Source organism: Pseudophryne corroboree, chromosome 8 (assembly GCF_028390025.1).
Source record: "Pseudophryne corroboree isolate aPseCor3 chromosome 8, aPseCor3.hap2, whole genome shotgun sequence".
Taxonomy (NCBI): domain Eukaryota; kingdom Metazoa; phylum Chordata; class Amphibia; order Anura; family Myobatrachidae; genus Pseudophryne; species Pseudophryne corroboree.
In genome coordinates this window covers 235,603,588-235,624,067 of record NC_086451.1, presented here as the reverse complement: position 1 = coordinate 235,624,067, position 20,480 = coordinate 235,603,588, and the positions used below count along the sequence as shown (strand labels likewise).

The 20,480-nt window shown below is 47.7% G+C and overlaps 1 protein-coding gene across 12 annotated transcripts in view; it reads right to left on the bottom strand.

Moving 5' to 3' along the window:
- The window catches only part of DLG3 (discs large MAGUK scaffold protein 3), a 699,019-nt gene that overhangs the window by 80,666 nt on the left and 597,873 nt on the right, over positions 1 to 20,480 (bottom strand). For 11 of the 12 annotated variants that reach the window (XR_010183050.1, XM_063937111.1, XM_063937110.1 and 8 more), the window contains 3 exons: positions 17,279 to 17,380; positions 16,960 to 17,132; positions 16,536 to 16,645 (listed from right to left, as the gene is read on the bottom strand). The exons of the other annotated variant lie outside the window; for it this stretch is intronic. Coding sequence is in view for 10 of the 11 variants with exons in the window: in XM_063937111.1 (XP_063793181.1) it covers positions 16,536 to 16,645; positions 16,960 to 17,132; positions 17,279 to 17,380 (385 nt within the window). In the remaining variant the exon portion in view is untranslated. The remainder of the gene's footprint in view (positions 1 to 16,535; positions 16,646 to 16,959; positions 17,133 to 17,278; positions 17,381 to 20,480) is intronic. 12 annotated transcript variants of the gene reach the window in all.

The window sequence follows — 20,480 nt, the reverse complement described above, 5'->3', positions numbered from 1 at the left end:
TGATGTCCCTGCCATGGTGGTTGCTCTTAAGCATATCCTTCAAATCACAGATGAGGAGGATTCCACTGCTGTGGCAAAGAAAACTGATAAGTTTAAACAGCAGAAGGTGGTTAAAACTGTTTCTCTTACGTCATAGAGGATGCTGGGGTCCAATTTAGTACCATGGGGTATAGACTGTTCCGCAGGAGCCTTCGGCACTTTAAGACTTTTCAACAGTGTGAACTAGCTCCTCCCTCTATGCCCCTCCTCCAGACATGTTTAGAAAATGTGCCCGGGAGACTGGCTGCATATCAGTGAAGCTCTACTGAGCTTGACTGAAAGACTTTTTTCAGTTTTTATTTTACAGGGAACCTGCTGGCAACAGCTTCCCTGCTTCATGGGACTTATGGGTGGGTGGGTGGGGGTGGGGGGGGGGGAGAGTAGTAACCAACTTCTCAGTTAGTTTAATGGCTCTGCTTCCGCTGACGGGACACCATTAGCTCCTGAAGGGTACTGAACACAGCCCTTGCCTGGCTGCTGCTCACTCCCACAGCACTGCCGCCACCCCCTAACAGAGCCAGAAGTCAGAAGGCTGGGGAGTATTAACCGGAGACCTGCAGAGAGGGGTCCTCCGGTCATCATGGCGGCATAAAGGTACCAGTGCAGCGCGGGACGCTGCGCAGCAACATGTCTATCAGCACAGGGAGCAGGGCGCGCGCACGGGGGGTTAGGGGTTTGCGCGCTCTGAGGGACATGATAAATCCTTACTCTCACTGGCAAAATGTACATACATGTGAGCCGCTGATGTACACTACCCCCGCCAGTATAAATATTACTGTGGCTGAACCGCACCATTACAGGGGGCGGGGCTTCACCTCAGAATTGCTTGTAACACTCATTTGGCGACATTTTCTCCTCAAAGAGACGCCGGAGCGCTGATACTACAGGCTGCTTCTCCTCACACATCGCTGATACAAGTACCAGGGTGTTGTAGAAGGGGAGGGGAGCACATAATTTATTGAAGTCTGCGGGCTTCACATTGGATAAAAAGCACTGTTTTGGCATATATGTATATTCATTGTATGTAATACATATAGGGCGCGTGGTGTGGACTGGCAATCCCCTCTGGGTCTCTCTGACAGACTTTAGGTAGATCTGTCCCCAATAGCTCCCCTGTGTGTGTGAGTGGTGTGACTGTACACGTGTGTAACAGGTCTGGAGAAAGTTCTTCCCCAGAGGAAACCATTTTGGAGGCACAAGACTGTTCTGAGCCTGTGCGGGTGTGAAAGCTGCAGAGTAATATGTACATTCTCCGAGTCTGAACAACAGACAAAGCAAGACAGTCTGTGGAGGTTGCTCTGTTTGCTGATTCCTCCATGTCACCCACTCGGGACCCCTCCTGTTCCCAGAAAAGGTCTCTGACCCAAATTATGCAAAGGGACACTGACACAGATTCCGACACTGAAGATTTGAGGGAGGTAGATCCCAAACTGGCTAAGAGCATTCAATGTATGATCGTAACTATAAAAGAGGTGTTGGAATTTCCGGACAACACCTCCACCTGAGGAAAAAGATTATTTTAAATTAAATAAAAAAACAGGTGGTGACTTTTCCTCCGTCTAAGGATAGCGTACCCTTTCCCTGAAGAGGATAGGCGTAAGTGGGAGTCACCCCCAATGATAGACACCTCAGTCTCTAGGTTGTCAAAGAAAATAATTTTACCTACCCCAGGGTCAGCTTCATTAAATGAACCTGCTGACCGCAAATTAGAGAAGACTTTAAAGTCCATCTATGTTGCTACGGGTACGTTACTCAGGCCCGCGATTGCTTCTGCGTGGGTAGGTAACGCAGTGGAAAAGTGGGCAGACAATTAAATTGTTAATATTGACATGGTCGATAAAGATGATATGCTGCAAATTCTAGGTCATATTAAAGATTCTGCAGGTTACTTGGTTGAGGCTATGAAGGACGTTGGCTTAATGGGCTCAAGGGCCTCTGCTATGGAGATTTCAGCCTGCAGGGCACTATGGATCCGCCAATGGAATGCTGGCGCAGAATCCAAAAGAAATATTGAGGCGCTCCCCTACAATGGTGAGGCTCTCTTTGGTGAGAATGCCATGATATCAACAACTACATCTGGCAAGTCAGCATTTCTGCCGTCGGCAGCTACACCGGCTAAAAAAAAGTAAAAAAACAAAGTATATCATTCTCATACTATGCAGTCCTTTCGGCCCAACAAGTACAAAAAGGCTAAGAATACCCCTTTTGTCACAGGAAGAGGGAGAGGAAAAGGTAGAAAATCTACAACACCTTCAAGCTACCAGGAGCAGAAGTCAGCAACTACTTCTGCAAAAGCCACAGCATGATGCTGGGGCTCCTCTGCGGGAGTGCGATCGTGTGGGGGCACGTCTTTTATATTTCAGCCACGTCTGGCTTCACTCAGACCTGGATCCTTGGATATTACAGATAGCATCCCAGGGTTACAGGTTGGAATTTCAAGACCTTCCCCCATGCCGATTTTTTCAAATCAGCCTTGCCAGTTTCTACTCAGGATGTCACAAATGTCCTGAACGCAATACACAAATTATGTCAAGACAAAATAATTGCCTTAGTTCCTGCCGAACAAAGAAACCAAGGTTTTTATTCAAGCCTGTTTGTGGTGCCGAAGCCGGATGGCTCGGTCAGACCGATTTCAAACCTAAAATCTCTGAATCTATTTGGAAAGGTTCAAATTCAAGATGGATTCCTTGAGAGCGGTGATTTCCAGCTTGGAATAAAAGGAATTTCTGGTGTCGGTGGACATCAAGGATGCTTACTTGCATGTCCCCATTTACCCACCACATCAAGCATACCTGAGGTTTGCGGTTCAGGATTGCCACTACCAATTCCAGACATTACCGTTCTGGCTCTTCACGGCTCCGAGAATATTCACCAAGGTGATGGCTGAGATGATGGTTCTCCTTCGCAAACAAGGAGTCAACATAATTCCATAATTGGACGATCTCCTCATAAAAGCGAGATCCAGGGACAAGCTTCTCCAGAACATAGCATTGTCCCCGAAGGTGCTTCAACAGCACGGTTATATCATCAACTTTCCAAAATCGCAGTTCGGACCGACAATGAGATTATCATTTTTGGGAATGATACTGGACACTGAGATACAGAGAGTATTTCTACCGGTGGGAAAGGCTCAGGACATCCAGAGCATGGTCAAAAAACGTTTGAGACCAAGAACAGTATCAATTCATCAGTGCATTCGCCTGTTGGGGAAAATGGTAGCAGCTTACGAGGCAGTTTCCATTTCCAAGGAAGAGGGTCAAGTTAAGAAACTCGCCTTCACATAAACATTCTGGACTTGAGAGCTGTGTACAACAGTCTTTATAAAACGGCACACCTTCTTCAAGGTCGTACCATACAGATCCAGTCAGACAATGTGACGGCAGTAGCTTACATAAACTGTTGAGGCGGAACAAAAAGCAGAACAACAATAGCAGAGGTGACAAAGATACTCCTCTGGGCAGAAAGACATGCAAAAGCTCTGTCGGCAATTTTCATTCCGGGAGTGGACAACTGGGAAGCAGACTTCCTCAGCAGACACGAGAATAGGAGAATGGGGCCTCCACCAAGAAGTCTTTGCGGAGGTGGCAAGTTGTTGGGGTGTTCCTCAAGTGGATATGATGGCATCACGCCGCAACAAGAAGCTTCAGAAATATTGTTGCAGGTCAAGAGACCCACTAGCAATAGCGATAGATGCACTGGTGACCCAGTGGATATTTCGGTCGGTGTATCTGTTCCCTCCACCTCCACTAATACCAAAAGTTCTCAAGATCATCAGAAGAACAGGAGTTCGAGCAATACTCATTGCTCCGGACTGACCAAGGAGGGCTTGGTATCCAGATCTTTAAGAGTTATTAATGGAAAATCCTCTTCCTCTTCGCGAGGACCTGTTTCAGCAGGGGCCGTTTGTTTATCAGGACTTACTGCGGATGCATTTGATGGCATGGCTGTTGAGCTCCAGATCCTAGCCCGTAAGGGTATTCCCAATGAAGTCATTCCCACACTTATTCTGGCCAGGAAAGGGGCAACGTCCAAACATTACCATCGGATTTGGAGAAAATATGTATCTTGGTGTGTAACCAAGAAGTCTCCTGCGGGGGAGTTTCAATTAGGACTTCTCCTCCTATTTCTACAGGCAGGTGTGGATGCTGGATTGAGATTAGGATCTATCAAGGTTCAGATTTCAGCCTTGTTAGTTTTCTTTCAGAAACAATTGACTTCTCTTCCCGAGGTCCAGACGTTCGTGAAAGGGGTTCTGCGCATCCAACCTCCCTTTGTGCCTCCTGTGGCGCCTTGGGATCTTAAAGTGGTGTTGCATTTCCTTAAATCGGTCTGTTTTGAGCCTCTGCAATAGGTGGAGTTAAAGCTCTCACTTGAAAAGAGGTCATACTGTTGGCCTTGGCTTCAGGCAGACGAGTGTCTGAGTTAGGAGCTCTGTCACAGAGTCATTATTTGATATTTCATGAAGATAGGGCTGAACTGAGAACACGTCAGCACTTTCTTCCGAAGGTTGTGTCTTCTTTTCATATCAACCAATCAATGGTGGTGCCAGTAGCTTCCGACACCTCAGCTGTCTCAAGGTCCTTGGATGTCGTCAGAGAGCTGTGGACTTATGTTGCAAGAACGGCTCGGATAAGAAAAACAGAATCTCTGTTTGTCCTCTATGACCCCAACAAGATTGGGGGTTCCTGCTTCTAAGCATACTATTGTGCGCTGGATCAGGGGTACCATTCAGCAAGCTCATTCCATGGCAGGATTGCCATTACCGACTTCGGTAAAAGCCCACTCTACAAGGAAAGTGGGTTCGTCCTGGACGGCTGCCCGGGGGGTCTCGGCTTTGCAAATCTGCCGAGCTGCTACTTGGTTGGGTGCAAACACATCTGATAAGTTTTATACGTTTGACACCTTGGCTGCTGACGACCTTCAATTTGGTCAGTCAGTTCTGCAGGAACATTAGCACTTTCCCGCCCGTACTGGGAGTTTTTGTATATCCCCATGGTTCTAAAATGGACCCCAGCATCCTCTAGGACAATGATTTTCAACCCTTTACAACTCGCGGCACACTGAACAAGATTTAAATATTGCCAAGGCACACTCAAATATAATGGTGATGCAGGGTGCAGCTGCGTGTTCTAGGATGTCATGTCGCAGCTTCTCCATAGGTAACACCTGAGCCACATCTGAGAAAGACAGAAGAGCCCAACACTGCCCAGGTCCAAAATTAGAACTGTCTCTGCAACCACAAAACCCACCAGTATTGATTGTTCCATGGCCTCAGTAGCAGCAAATCTCTGACGGGCCTGGCTGTGTTTCTATGGCGGCACAACTGGAGACTGCTCAGGGCACACTACTGTGCCACGGCACAGTGGTTGAAAAACACTGCTCTAGGACGTAAGAGAAAAATAAGAATTTACTCACCGGTAATTCTATTTCTCGTAGTCCGTAGTGGATGCTGGGAACTCCGAAAGGACCATGGGGAATAGCGGGCTCCGAAGGAGGCTGGGCACTCTAGAAAGATTTATGACTACCTGGTGTGCACTGGCTCCTCCCACTATGACCCTCCTCCAAGCCTCAGTTAGGACACTGTGCCCGGACGAGCGTACACAATAAGGAAGGATTTTGAATCCCGGGTAAGACTCATACCAGCCACACCAATCACACCGTATAACTCGTGATATTATACCCAGTTAACAGTATGAAACAATTGAGCCTCTCAACAGATGGCTCAACAATAACCCGATTTAGTTAACAATAACTATGTACAAGTATTGCAGATAAACCGCACTTGGGATGGGCGCCCAGCATCCACTACGGACTACGAGAAATAGAATTACCGGTGAGTAAATTCTTATTTTCTCTGACGTCCTAGTGGATGCTGGGAACTCCGAAAGGACCATGGGGATTATACCAAAGCTCCCAAACGGGCGGGAGAGTGCGGATGACTCTGCAGCACCGAATGAGAGAACTCCAGGTCCTCCTTAGCCAGGGTATCAAATTTGTAGAATTTTGCAAACGTGTTTGCCCCTGACCAAGTAGCAGCTCGGCAAAGATGTAAAGCCGAGACCCCTCGGGCAGCCGCCCAAGATGAGCCCACCTTCCTTGTGGAGTGGGCATTTACAGATTTTTGGCTGTGGCAGGCCTGCCACAGAATGTGCAAGCTGAATTGTACTACAAATCCAACGAGCAATAGTCTGCTTAGAAGCAGGAGCACCCAGCTTGTTGGGTGCATATAACTAAACAGCGAGTCAGATTTTCTGACTCCAGCTGTCCTGGAAACATATATTTTCAGGGCCCTGACAACGTCTAGCAACTTGGAGTCCTCCAAGTCCTTAGTAGCCGTAGGCACCACAATAGGCTGGTTCAGGTGAAACGCTGACACCACCTTAGGGAGAAACTGGGGACGAGTCCTCAATTCTGCCCTATCCGTATGGAAAATTAGATAAGGGCTTTTACATGATAAAGCCGCCAATTCCGATACTCGCCTGGCCGAAGCCAAGGCCAATAACATGACCACTTTCCACGTGAGATATTTCAGATTCACGGTCTTTAGTGGCTCAAACCAATGTGATTTTAAGAAACTCAACACCACATTGAGATCCCAAGGTGCCACAGGAGGCACAAATGGGGGCTGAATATGCAGCACTCCTTTTACAAATGTCTGAACTTCAGGTACTGAAGCTAGTTCTTTTTGAAAGAAAATCGACAGAGCCGAGATCTGTACCTTAATGGAACCTAATTTTAGGCCCATATTCACTCCTGCTTGCAGGAAATGCAGAAATCGACCTAGTTGAAATTCCTCTGTTGGGGCCCTTTCGGCCTCACACCATGCAACATATTTCCGCCATATGCGGTGATAATGATTTGCTGTAACCTCTTTCCTGGCTTTAATAAGCGAAGAAATGACTTCTTCCGGAATGTCCTTTTCCTTTAGGATCCGGCGTTCAACCGCCATGCCGTCAAACGCAGCCGCGGTAAGTCTTGGAACAGACAGGGCCCTTGCTGTAGCAGGTCTTGTCTGAGCGGCAGAGGCCACGAGTCCTCTGAGATCATCTCTTGAAGTTCCGGGTACCACGCTCGTCTTGGCCAATCCGGAACCACGAGAATTGTGTTTACTCCTCGCCTTCTTATTATTCTCAATACCCTTGGTATGAGAGGCAGAGGAGGAAACGCATAAACTGACTGATACACCTCCGGTGTCACTAGAGCGTCCACAACTATTGCCTGAGGGTCTCTTGACCTGGCGCAATACCTCTCTAGTTTTTTGTTTAGGCGGGACGCCATCATGTCCACCTGTGGACAATCCCACTGATTTACAATCATTTGGAAGACTTCTGGATGAAGTCCCCACTCTCCCGGGTGGAGGTCGTGCCTGCTGAGAAAGTCTGCTTCCCAGTTGTCCACTCACGGAATGAACACTGCTGACAGTGCTAGTAGATGATTTTCCGCCCATCGGAGAATTCTTGTGGCTTCTGCCATTTTCATCCTGCTTCTTGTGCCGCCCTGTCGATTCACATGGGCGACAGCCGTGATGTTGTCTGACTGGATCAGCACCGGCTGGTGTAGGAGCAGGGATTTTGCTTGACTTAGGGCATTGTACATGGCCCTTAGTTCCAGAATATTTATGTGAAGGGAAGTCTCCTGACTTGACCATAGTCCTTGGAAGTTTCTTCCCCTTGTGACTGCCCCCCAGCCTCGAAGGCTGGCATCCGTAGTCACCAGGACCCAGTCCTGTATGCCGAATCTGCGGCCCTCCAGAAGATGAGCACTGTGCAGCCACCACAGAAGAGACACCCTGGTTCTTGGAGACAGGGTTATTAAACGATGCATCTGAATATGCGATCCGGACCACTTGTCCAACAGGTCCCACTGAAAGGTTCTGGCATGGAACCTGCCGAATGGAATTGTCTCGTAAGAAGCTACCATCTTTCCCAGGACCCGCGTGCAGTGATGCACCGATACCTGTTTTGGTTTCAGGAGGTCTCTGACTAGAGAAGACAGCTCCCTGGCTTTCTCCTCCGGGAGAAACACTTTTCTCTGGACTGTGTCCAGAATCATACCCAGGAACAGTAGATGCGTAGTCGGAACCAGCTGTGACTTTGGGATATTCAGAATCCAGCTGTGCTGGCGCAGCACTTCCTGAGATAGTGCTACTCCCACCAACAGCTGTTCCTTGGACCGTGCCTTTATTGGGAGATCGTCCAAGTACGGGATAGTTAAAACTCCCTTTTTTCGAAGGAGTATCATAATTTCGGCCATTACCTTGGTAAACACCCTCGGTGCCATGTACAGTCCAAACGGCCGTGTCTGGACTTGGTAATGGCAAACCTGTACCACAAATCTGAGGTACTCCTGGCGAGGATGGTAAATGTGGACAAGCAGGTAAGCATCCTTGATGTCCCGGGATACCATGTAATCCCCCTCGTCCAGGCTTGCAATAACCGCCCTGAGCGATTCCATCTTGAACTTGAATTTTTTTATGTATGTGTTCAAGGATTTTAAATATAAAATGGGTCACACCGAACCATGCGGTTTCGGTATCCCAAACCGTGTGGAATAGTAACCCCGTCCTTGTTGAAGTAGGGGCACCTTGAGTATTACCTGCTGGGAATACCGCTTATTAAATTGCCTCTAGCACAGCCTCCCTGCCTGAGGGAGTTGTCGGCAAGGCATATTTGAGGAAACGGCGGGGGGGAGACATATCGAATTCCAGCTTGTACCCCTGAAATACTATTTGAAAGAAACAGGGATCCACCTGTGAGCGAGCCCACTAATTGCTGCAATTTTTGAGACGGCCCCCCCACCGTACCTGGCTACACCTGTGGAGCCCCCGCGTCATGCTGTGGACTCACAGGAAGCGGGGGAAGAATTTTGATTCTGGGAACAGGCTGACTGGTGCAGCTTTTTCCCTCTTCCCTTGTCTCTGTACAGAAAGGAAGCGCCATTTGACCCGCTTGCTTTTCTGAAGCCGAAAGGACTGTACCTGATAATACAGTGCTTTCTTAGTCTGTGAGGAAACCTGAGGTAAAAATATTTCTTCCCAGCAGTTGCTGTGGATACGAGGTCCCAGAGACCATCCCCAAATCATTCCTCACCCTTATAAGGCAGAATCTCTATGCGCCTTTTAAGTCAGCATCACCTGTCCAGTGACAGGTCTCTAATACCCTCCTGACAGAATGGACATTACATTCATTTTGGATGCCAGCCGGCAAAATATCCCTCTGTGCATCCCTCATATATAAGACGACGTCTTTAATATGTTCTCATATTAGCAAACTAGTATGCTTGACAGGGTCACCGACCACGCTGCAGCAGCACGATCTGCAGGTCTCAGTCTAGTACCTGAGTGTGTAAATACAGACTTCAGGATAGCCTCCTGCTTTTTATCAACAGGTACCTTCAAAGTGGCCGTTCCTAAAACGGCAGTGCCACCTTTTTTGACAACCGTGTGAGCGCCTTATCCACCCTAGGGGATATCTCCCAGCGTAACTTATCCTCCTGGCGGGAAAGGGTACGCCATCAGTAACTTTTTAAAAATTACCAGTTTCTTAACGGGGGAACACACGCTTTTCACACACTTCATTTATTCATCTGATGGGGGAACAAAACACTGCCTGTTTTTTCTCCCCAACCTAAAACCCATTTTTAGAGGTGCTTGGGTTAATGTCAGAAATGTATAACACATTTATTATTTGCCGGGATCAAGTCACGGATGTTCCTAGTGGATTGTGTATATGTCTCAACCTTGTCGCCACTGGAGTCAGACTCCGTGTCGACATCTGTGTCTGCCATCTGAGAGAGCGGGCGTTTGTGAGCCCCTGATGGCCTTTGAGACGCCTGGGCAGGCGCGGGCTGAGAAGCCGGCTGTCCCACAGTTGTTACGTCATCCACCCTTTTATGTAAGGAGTTGACACTGTCGGTTAATACCTTTCACCTATCCATCCACTCTGGTGTCGGCCCCACAGGGGGCGACATCACATATATCGGCCTCTGCTCCGTCACCATATAAGCCTCCTCATTCAACATGTCGACACAGCCGTACCGACACACCGCAAACACACAGGGAATGCTCTAAACGAGGACAGGACCCACAAAAGCCCTTTGGGGGGACAGAGTGAGAGTATGCCAGCACACACCAGAGCGCTATATAATGCAGGGACTAACTGAGTTATGTCCCCTATAGCTGCTGTTTCTATATAATGTATACTGCGCCTAAATTTAGTGCCCCCCCCCCCTCTCTTTTTTAACCCTTTTCTGTAGTGTAGACTGCAGGGGAGAGCTAGGGAGCTTCCTTCCAGCGGAGCTGTGAGGGAAAAATGGCGCCAGTGTGCTGAGGGAGATAGCTCCGCCCCTTTTCCGCGGCCTAGTCTCCCGCTTTTTTATGGAATCTGGCAGGGGTATTTACCTCATATATAGCCCCTGGGGCTATATATTGAGGTATTTTTGCCAGCCAAGGTGTTTTTATTGCTGCCTCAGGGCGCCCCCCCCAGCGCCCTGCACCCTCAGTGACCGGAGTGTGAAGTGTGTGAGAGGAGCAATGGCGCACAGCTGCAGTGCTGTGCGCTACCTTGGTGAAGACTGATGTCTTCATGCCGCCGATTTTCCGGACCATCTTCTTGCTTCTGGCTCTGTAAGGGGGTCGGCGGCGCGGCTCCGGGACCGAACATCAAGGCTGGGCCTGCGGTCGATCCCTCTGGAGCTAATGGTGTCCAGTAGCCTAAGAAGCCCAATCCGGCTGCAAGCAGGCGAGTTTGCTTCTTCTCCCCTTAGTCCCTCGCTGCAGTGAGCCTGTTGCCAGCAGGTCTCACTGAAAATAAAAAACCTAAGTCTATCTTTCTTTCTAAGAGCTCAGGAGAGCCCCTAGTGTGCATCCAACCTCGGCCGGGCACAAAATCTAACTGAGGCTTGGAGGAGGGTCATAGTGGGAGGAGCCAGTGCACACCAGGTAGTCATAAATCTTTCTAGAGTGCCCAGCCTCCTTCGGAGCCCGCTATTCCCCATGGTCCTTTCGGAGTTCCCAGCATCCACTAGGACGTCAGAGAAATAGGATTTTAATTACCTGCCGGTAGATCCTTTTCTCGTAGTCCGTAGAGGATGCTGGGCGCCCGCCCAGTGCTCATTTTTCCTGCTGATTAAGTTTATCTTTTTGCACATTGTTTCATGTGTTCAGTTGTTAACAGCTGTTGCGTTATGCATGCTGGTTGGCATGACTTATGTTAAAGGCCATGTTAGCCGACATGTTGTTTATGGATGGTGTGAGCTGGTGTGAATCTCGCCACAAGTTTAATAGTAATTCCTCTCGAGAGAATGTCCGTCTCCTCGGGCACAGTTCCTATACTGAGGTCTGGAGGAAGGGCATAGAGGGAGGGAGGAGCCAGTTCACACTGTTGAAGTCTTAAAGTGTCGAAGGCTCCTGCGGAACAGTCTATACCCCATGGTACTAAAGTGGACCCCAGCATCCTCTATGGACTACGAGAAAAGGATTTACCGGCAGGTAATTAAAATCCTATTTTTTACCTCATTGTGATCATTTAGTGCACATCAGACGGGAACCCTGGTCTAATACAGGGAAGAAATTCCCTATTCCTAAACAGGCCTTTGGCTCGCTACCCTCTCCCTGCAGAGTTGTGTAACAAATGGATGACTCTACCGCCAGTGGATTCTCATGTCACCCGCCTAGCGGTGTCATCCATGCCTGTCACCACACTGAAGTAGCCGACAGATAAGCGTGTTGAAGGGTGACTGAAATCTCTATATTCCCTTACAGGAGTTATTCATAGACCCACTACAGCCACCTCTTGGGCTGCAATAGGTAGTGAGGCGTAGGTTCAGGCGCTAGAGGAGGAGCTGCCTGAGGATTTTTCTGGCAATGCCAATATTTTGTTTGGGAAAGAGCTAAATAAAATAGTGTCTGAACTGGAAGCTGCTAAGACAGCTTTTCTCCCAACTACTAATCCTTCTGCACAGAAGGCAAAGGGTACCACTTTTCGCTCCTTTCGGCCTCACGGGAAAGCAAAAGGTAGACATACCCGTGACAATCTTGTGCTCCTGAAATCACCAAGCCCAAGGCGAAACAGTCTTGGGCAGCCCGTCAGCTTGCTGCTAAACATGACAAGCCTGCTGCATGACGGGGCGGGCCTCCCCCTGGGAGACCCCAGGGTGGGAGGCAGACTTCTACAGTTCGCCCAAAGTCTGGCTCACGACCAATTCAGACACATGGGTACTGGAAGTTGTCTCTCACGGATACGCCGTCTCCTTCAAGAGACATCCCCCTCACCAGTTCTGCACTACGGCTCTCCCTTCAGATCCGTTGAAAGCGCAGGCTCTCCAGACAGTTGTAGGATCCCTCATGAGTACAGGTGTGGTTGGGCCGGTGTCTCAGTCCTAGAGGGGCAGAGGTTACTACTCGACCCCTTTTCTGGTCCCCAAAACCCGATGGGCCTTTCCAGCCTATACTCAACCTCAAATCTGTGAACAAGTTTGTGAGAGTGTCCAAGTTTCGTATAGGAAACGCTGCGCTCAATTGTGCTGGCTATGGAACCCGGAGACTATATGGTATCCCTGGAGATACAGGATGCATATCTGCATATTCCTATTGCCATATTGCATCAGCAGTTCCTGCAATTTGCTATTGGCAACCTTCACTACCAATTGCAGGCTCTGCCATTTGGACCTGCTACGGCTCCTCGGATCTTCACCAAGGTCATGGCCGTGATGACGGCCCATCTCTGTCGCCAGGGAATCAGAATCCTCCCAAACTTGGACGACCTGCTGATTCTGGCAAATTCTCACAAAGTCCTCCTCAGTCATCTGCAACTAACGGTGAATTTCCTGCAAGCACATGGGTGGCTAATTAATTGGAAGAAGTCCTCGCTGGTCCCAGCTCAGAACATGGTGCACCCTGGGGCACTCTTGGGCACACAGTAAGACTGTTCCTGTCTACAGACAAAGGGCCTAATTCAGAGTTGATCGCAGCAGCAAATTTGTTAGCCGTTGGGCAAAACCATGTGCACTGCAGGGTGGGTGGGTGGGCAGATATAACATGTGCAGAGAGAGAGAGAGAGTTAGATTTGGGTGGGGTGTGTTCAAACTGAAATCTCAACTGCAGTGTAAAAATAAAGCAGCCAATATTTATCTCGCACAGAAACAAAATAACCCACCCAAATCTAACTCTCTCTGCACGTTATATCTGCCACACCTGCAGTGCACATGGTTTTGCCCAACTGATAACAAATTTGCTGCTGCGATCAAATCTGAATTACCCCCGAAGTCCTGAAGCTTCAGGACAGGATAAGATACTTCAGTTGTGGCACCAGAGTGTTGATAAACTCTGCGATGCAAGTCCTTGGCCTGATGGTGTCATCCTTCGACGTGGTTGAGTACGCTCAATTTCACTCTCGTCCTCTGCAATGCTTGATCCTGTCAAAGTGGGAATGGCCTACCTTATCGGATCAGATAACAGATGGTCTTGTTGACTCCGGAGATTCGTCTGTCACTGACCTGGTGGCTCCAGGACCAGCAATTGTGCAGGGGCCGTCCATTCTGGATACCCAACGGGGTCCTACTAATGGATGCCAGTCTGCAGGGATGGGGAGCGGTGCTGGAATAACACTCGTTTCAGGGTCGTTGGACCAAGGAGAAATCCCTCCTCTCCGATTAACATTTTGGAGCAGTGTTCTCTTTCCCTGCCTCTGGTATGGAACAGGCCTGTTCAGGTACAGTCAGACAACGCCACCACGGTATACAGAAAGATACCAGCGCTAGGAGTTGTATCACCAAATATTCAATGAATCAATTAAACTATCAATGGATCAGTTAAAAAGAGATTTAATAATTAATAGAACATGAATGCTGATAAATCACACACATTAAAAATTCCAAATAATAAAAAATTAATAAAAAATAATAATAACCATAAAAATTAATATTGGCTCTGAGGTAGTAATTGTTTCAAGTTGCTGATATGGACCCAACCATTAGTTAGTGATCCCGGACTTGGTATAAATACAAGTTTCCTCCTCCTTAGAGTTATTTGTGCAGTCAGCTGGTAATACCCTTAATATTACCTCTCACACAGTTCCACGAGGTGATGATTGCAGTTACTCGCCTGTGTAGATAGTTCAAGGGGTTTCCATGGTTTTGCTGAATATGCTGAAAAGGAGTGGTTTAAAATTCTGGTCCTTGGAAATCCAAGTTAGGCAGAAAAAGTCCTTATCTGGATCAAGCTGGATGGTAGGTTGGAGTTCCACAGCAGTGCACTGATCCATTGATAGTTTAATTGATTCATTGAATATTTTGTGATACAACTCCTAGCGCTGGTATCTTTCTGCATATTGTTTATTTTTTGTGGGGTCTGACAAACCCCTTCCAGATGCTGTGGTAATCCAAGTGGGTATTATATTTAACTTTATTAACGCCACCACGGTGGCATGCATAAATCATCAAGGCAGCACTCGAAGCCGCATGGCAATGATGGAAGTGTCAAAAATCCTTTGTTGGGCAGAACGCCATCTGCCAGATATATCAGCAGTGTTCATTCCGTGTGTCCTGAACTAGGAAGCAGACTACCTCAGTCGCCAGGAAGTACACGCCGGAGAGTGGAGTCTTTATCTAGAAGTCTTTCGACTCCTAGTGGACAAGTGAGGTCTACCAGACGTAGACCTCATGGCGTCTCGACACAATCACAAGGTTCCGGTCTTCGGATCTCGGACCAGGGATCCTCAAGCAGCATTCGTGGATGCACTGGCGGTGCCATGGAACTTTCGGCTGCCTTACGTGTTCCCTCCAGTGTCACTCCTGCCCAAGGTTCTACGGAAGTTCAAACAGGAAGGAGGAATGCTGCTTCTTGTAAGCTCCAGCGTGGACCAGACATTGGTTCTCAGACCTGCAGGGTCTGTCGACAGAGCGTCCCTTTCTACTTCCTCAGCGTCAAGGCCTCGTCGTACAGAGGCCTTGTCTCTAGCCGGACCTGGCCAGACTGGCTTTGACGGCGTGGTTCTTGAAGCATCACTCCTGAAGGCCAAAGGATTTACTGAGGTGGTTATTGAGACTATGATGAAGGCCCGCAAACCGGCCTCTGCCCGGTATTATTACAGGGTTTGGCATTCATATTTTACCTGGTGAGCTGAGAAGAATTATGACGCTGGTAGGTTTAAAATTTCCAGAATTCTGGCTTTTCTGCAAAGAGGTTCGGACTTAGTTCTTCGTCTGGCATCCCTCAAGGTTCATATATCTGCCTTGCCGGTGTAGTTTCAGCGCAAGATTACCACTGTACCTAATGTTCATAAATTCACTCAGGGTGTTCTATGTATTCAGCCTCCCTATGTACTCCCTGTGGCTCCATGGGATCTGTCTGTTGTGCTGAATGCCCTCCCTTTGAACTGGTAGACCTTAAATGGCTCACGGTCAAGGTCCTGTTCTTACTGACTATTGCCTCTGGAAGACGGGTGTCAGACTTAGGCGCTTTATCCTGTTGTCCGTCCTTTCTAAATTTTCCACCGTGACCGGGCAGTTCTCCGAACTAGACCAGATTATTTGCCTAAGGTGGTGTCATCATTTCACCTTAACCAAGAGATTGTGGTTCCGGACTTTATCTCTTTGGACTTGTCAACCAAAGAACATTCTTTGGATGTGGTAGGGGCTCTCCATGTCTATGTGGAGAGGACTGCCTCTATTAGGCGGTTGGATGCTCTCTTTGTCCAGTTTGGTTTCCACAAATGTGGCTGGCCTGCGAACAAGCAAACCTTGGCCAGATGGATTAGAATATTGATTGTACATGCTTATGTGCAGGCTGGACTCCCAGCTACTGCTGCTATGAAGGACCATTCTACTTGGTCTGTTGGACCATCTTGGACAGCCCACCGTGCCGCGTCTGCAGAACTTTGTACAAGGCGGCTACGTGGTCCTCAGTGAACACGTTTCTTAGGTTCTATGCCTTTGATACCTTCGCCTCCCAGGATGCCTCCTTTTGGCGCCGGATTCTCACATCTGCTCAGGCGCGTCCCCTCCCTTGAGGAACTGCTTTAGGACATCCCCGATGTTTCCCTGTGGAAACCAATGTACCCTGCTGCAGGAAAGGATAGTTATGGTAGACTTACCATTGTTAACTCTCTTTCTGTGAAGTACATTGGGTTCCACAGGGCGCCCACCCTGACGCACCTAGCTTCTTTGGGTTTATATGGCATTAGCCACTTGTACCTTCTCCTGTCGTGAGAATGTGTTCTCATGTGACTAACATCTGCCTTCTCTCTTGCCTGCTCCTGCATTGGAATGGTTATTAAAACTGAGCTGCCTGGAGGCGGGGCTATGGAGGTTGCCCCTATGCATCCCGGGACAGCTAAAGCCTGTTGGTGCCTCTGGATCAAAATCCACTCTACACCCCAATGTTTCCCTGTGGAACCCAATATACTATGCAGAAAGAGTTAACATGGTAAGTCTACCATAACTCTCCTTTTAGTAAATACACCCCTAGAGATGAGAGACAAGAAGTAATGGGTACTTACATGAGTGCTTCTACTGATTTTGGTTTGATAAAAATAGCGATGGGGAATAGTTGTGCTTGTTGCAATCGTTTGATTGCATTGCCAGATACATCGAGAATGCAGTGTTTTCCCTGTGAAAGAAAGCATATTAGTGTACACTATATTGGGAGACTTGAAATTAGAAGAAAGGTCTCTGCACTATATCAGTGGTTCCCAACCTCTGTCCTCAAAGACCCCCAACAGTTCATGTTTGCCAGGTCACCCAGAGGTGCGCAGGTGTGGTCATTACTCACTGACATTTTAAAAGATCCAGAGGTGGAGGCAATTATTTCACTTTTGATTCTGTGAGGAGACCTGGAAAATGTGAACTGTTGGGGGTCCTTGAAAACAAAGTTTGGGAACCACTGATTTTACGTGAATAACCTGATCACCTTCCCAAACTTACCCTTTCAGCTACTGCACGTACAGACTGAATACTAGTCCCATAGAGATTGTCATTAAACTGACCAGCCTCTATGAATTTGTTTTCCTGAATGTCTTTCTCCATCTGCTCCCGAGAAGAAACAAAATGATAGTCCTGACCGTCAAGCTCCGTCTCCCTTCGTGGTCGTGTAGTGTCTGCAGTGATTAATTTATTTACATTAGAAGAGAGGAAATGAGGTGCCGAAGAGTCTCAGAATTATGGAAGTTAAAATAAATATATATATATATATATATATATATAAAAAAAAATAATAATAATAATAATAATAAGCATCCCTTACGTGGAACACAGGAACCGAATTTGTGAGGAAATTCAGAGATAAGATCATCATTTACTCTGTCCTTCAGGGGACCCAAGATGATGACTGGTCTAGAATAATGAACTAAGACAGAAATGTATTCCATGTTAATAAACTTTTAAGAGCATTGAAGTAACAATGACATGCCATACTAAACTACAACACTGTTTTAAATAATATCAGACCATCATAGTCTAGGTGATACTATGGGCTCGGGGATGCAAGCAGAAATCCGACCACCATTGCGGTGGCCACTTTAGACGGAGAATGTCCATTCTCGCACCCAAAACACCCTGTTTAGTCAGCGAGAACTGGCCTTCCACGACATGACAGCGTGCAGAATTGAATAGCAACAGGAGCTAATTCTCCACACTATTCAATCTGTGCAGAATTGAATCGAGCCCTTTGTTTATTCAAACAGGGAACACTTAAAATGGGAATTTCTTACACAGTTATATTGAAAGGACTATGCAAGAACATGCACACAGATAACTAAGGATTGTGACGTTTGTTGATTTATCAAAATGTAACAAAGTAAATGTGATTGCCATCTTTCCTGGTGTTGAGACACAAATAAATTACTGGTGGTAAGTCCATGATAAATTATTGCAATAAATACCAAGATATCTAAAGGTAAAGTTGAAAACCAAATGTAATTACAAGTCATTTGTTCCATGTATAATTCAAATATACCCGCCCCACAGTGCCAGATATGCCCCACAGTGCTAGATGTGCCAGATATGCCCCACAGTGCCAGATATGCCCCACAGTGCCAGATGTGCCTGATATGCCCCACAGTGCCAGATGTGCCCCACAGTGCCAGATATGCCCCACAGTGCTAGATACTTACCCTCCGTCGCTCCCGCGCTGTCTTCTAAAGGAGGGACACGGAGAGCGCAGTGCGCGGCTCTCCTGTGTCCCTCCTGCGTCTCCGGCGGCAGCGGCGTGTGTTAAAGGAAGTGCCGGTTCGTGCACTTCCTTTAACACACACACCGCCGGAGATGCAGGAGGGACACAGGAGAGCCGCGCGCTGCGCTCTCCGTGTCCCTCCTAACGCTGACTCGATTATAAGCCGAGGTGGCTTTTTCAGCACAAAAAAACGTGCTGAAAAAGTCGGCTTATAATCGAGTATATACGGTAGTTCACACAAAAATCCCCAATACATTTCTGCAGTTTATTTCAACATTTTTGTCTGTTTGTTGTTTTAAAAAACGTCATGTTACAAGTAACCAGGGGTTCCAGCACACTAGCTGGAAAAGGAGGATTTTGGTACTTACGGATAAATCCCTTTTTTGGAAGCCTTAGGGGACACTGGCACAACTTCAAGACCGTGGGGTGATGATGGTGGCTTACAGGGAGCTGGCACTTTAAATAATCGAAGAAGTGAAACAGGCTCCTCCCCCTCTAACCTTCATCATCCTTCAGTTATGAATTAGCCGAGAGGAGGCGGGAACAAGAGAACAGAAACTATAAGAGGGAAGAGAGCATATAACAAACACAACAGAACAACAAGGATGGAAAGAGAACAGCGACGGGCGGGTGTCCCCTATGTCTTCCGAAAAATGGATTTATCGGTAAGTACCAAAATTCTCCTTTTTCTGTCAGCCACTAGGGGACACTGGCCCAACTTCAAGACTGTGGGGACATCCCAAAGTTTTCCCCCCGGGGTGGGAGATTACTAAGGAACTTGCAAAACTAGACGGCCAAACTGAGAAGATGAAGCCGCAAAAGTATCAAACTTGTAGAATTTAGCAAATGCATGAATACTGGACCAAGTGGCTGCTCTACAGAGTTGAGATGTGGTAGCTCCCCTTCTGGCGGCCCATGAAGGCCCAATTTAACGCGTAGAATGGGCAGCAATGGATACTGGCGATCGCCTAGACTGGTGGAGATAGGCCTGACGAATAGTCAAATTAAACGTAGCCGTGGTAAATCTGCATCCACGAAGGGCCCTTGTTAGAGTAGATCCGGACGCAGAGGAAGATTGACCGCTAGAAGAAAGCGCAGTTCTAAATACCAAGCCCTCCAAGGCCAATCTGGTGCCACCAGGATCACAGTGATTGACTCCCGTGTGATTCTCTTGAGAATTCGAGACAATAGAGGAAACAGAGGAACACGTAAACTAGGTCGTACGGTCAAGGCACTGCCAGAGCGTCCACAGCTACCGCTTGAGGATCCCGGGTTCTGGCGATGTATCTTGAAGTTGATAATTGAGACGTGATGCCATGAGATCCACGTCTGGACACCCCATTGTATATCGCTCTCAGTTTCAACTAATTTATTGGCAACAGCAATTCTTGTGGAGACCAGTGGCCCTGAAGATGGGAGTCCAACACAAGCGCGCCCCATCCCGGGGTTGGCATTCGTCGTGAGGAGCGCCCAGTCCCGCACACACCGAACCGCCTGCCAGCAGTGAGATTGTGCAGCTGCAGCCACCAAAGAAGCAAAAGTCGTGTCTTCAGAGTTAGATAAACTAACTGTTGTACATGCAGATGCGACCCAACTATTGATGTAACAGGTCCAGCTGGAAAGGACGTGAATGAAAACGGACGAATTCCAGAGTTTTGAAAGCAGCTACCATCTTTCCAAGCAGACGAATGGATAAATGGACTGGTACCCATCGTGGCTTGAAAACAGGCCGGACCAGTTTCTGTATACTCAGAGCTTTATCTTGTGGTAGAAAAACTCACTGTACATTGGTGTCCAGAATCACACCGAGAAACTGGAGAGGCTGTGATGGCTGAAGGCTGAATTAAAGAAAATTGATTATCCATCCATGTTCTACCAACACATTGTAAGTTAATAGAGCATGCTCCTGGAGAATGCGATCGGATGGAGCCTTGAGGAGGCCGTCTAGGTATGGTATTATTGTGATTCCCAATGATCTGAGGTGAGCAATCATCACCGACATGACCTTGGTAAACACTGTGGGTGCTGTGGACAGTCCGAATGGTTAAGACTCTGAACTGAAAATGACCCTGTTGAATGACGAACCTGAGAAACGCCTGGTGAGGTTACCACATCGGAATGTGGAGATATGCATTCCTGGTGTCTAGAGATATCATGAATTCCCTGGGTTCCAGTCTCTAAATCATTGAGTTGAGTGACTCCATCTTGAACCGGTAACACAGACACTGATTTAATGATTTCAGGTTCAGGGTTGGTCTTACTGTACCGTTTTTGT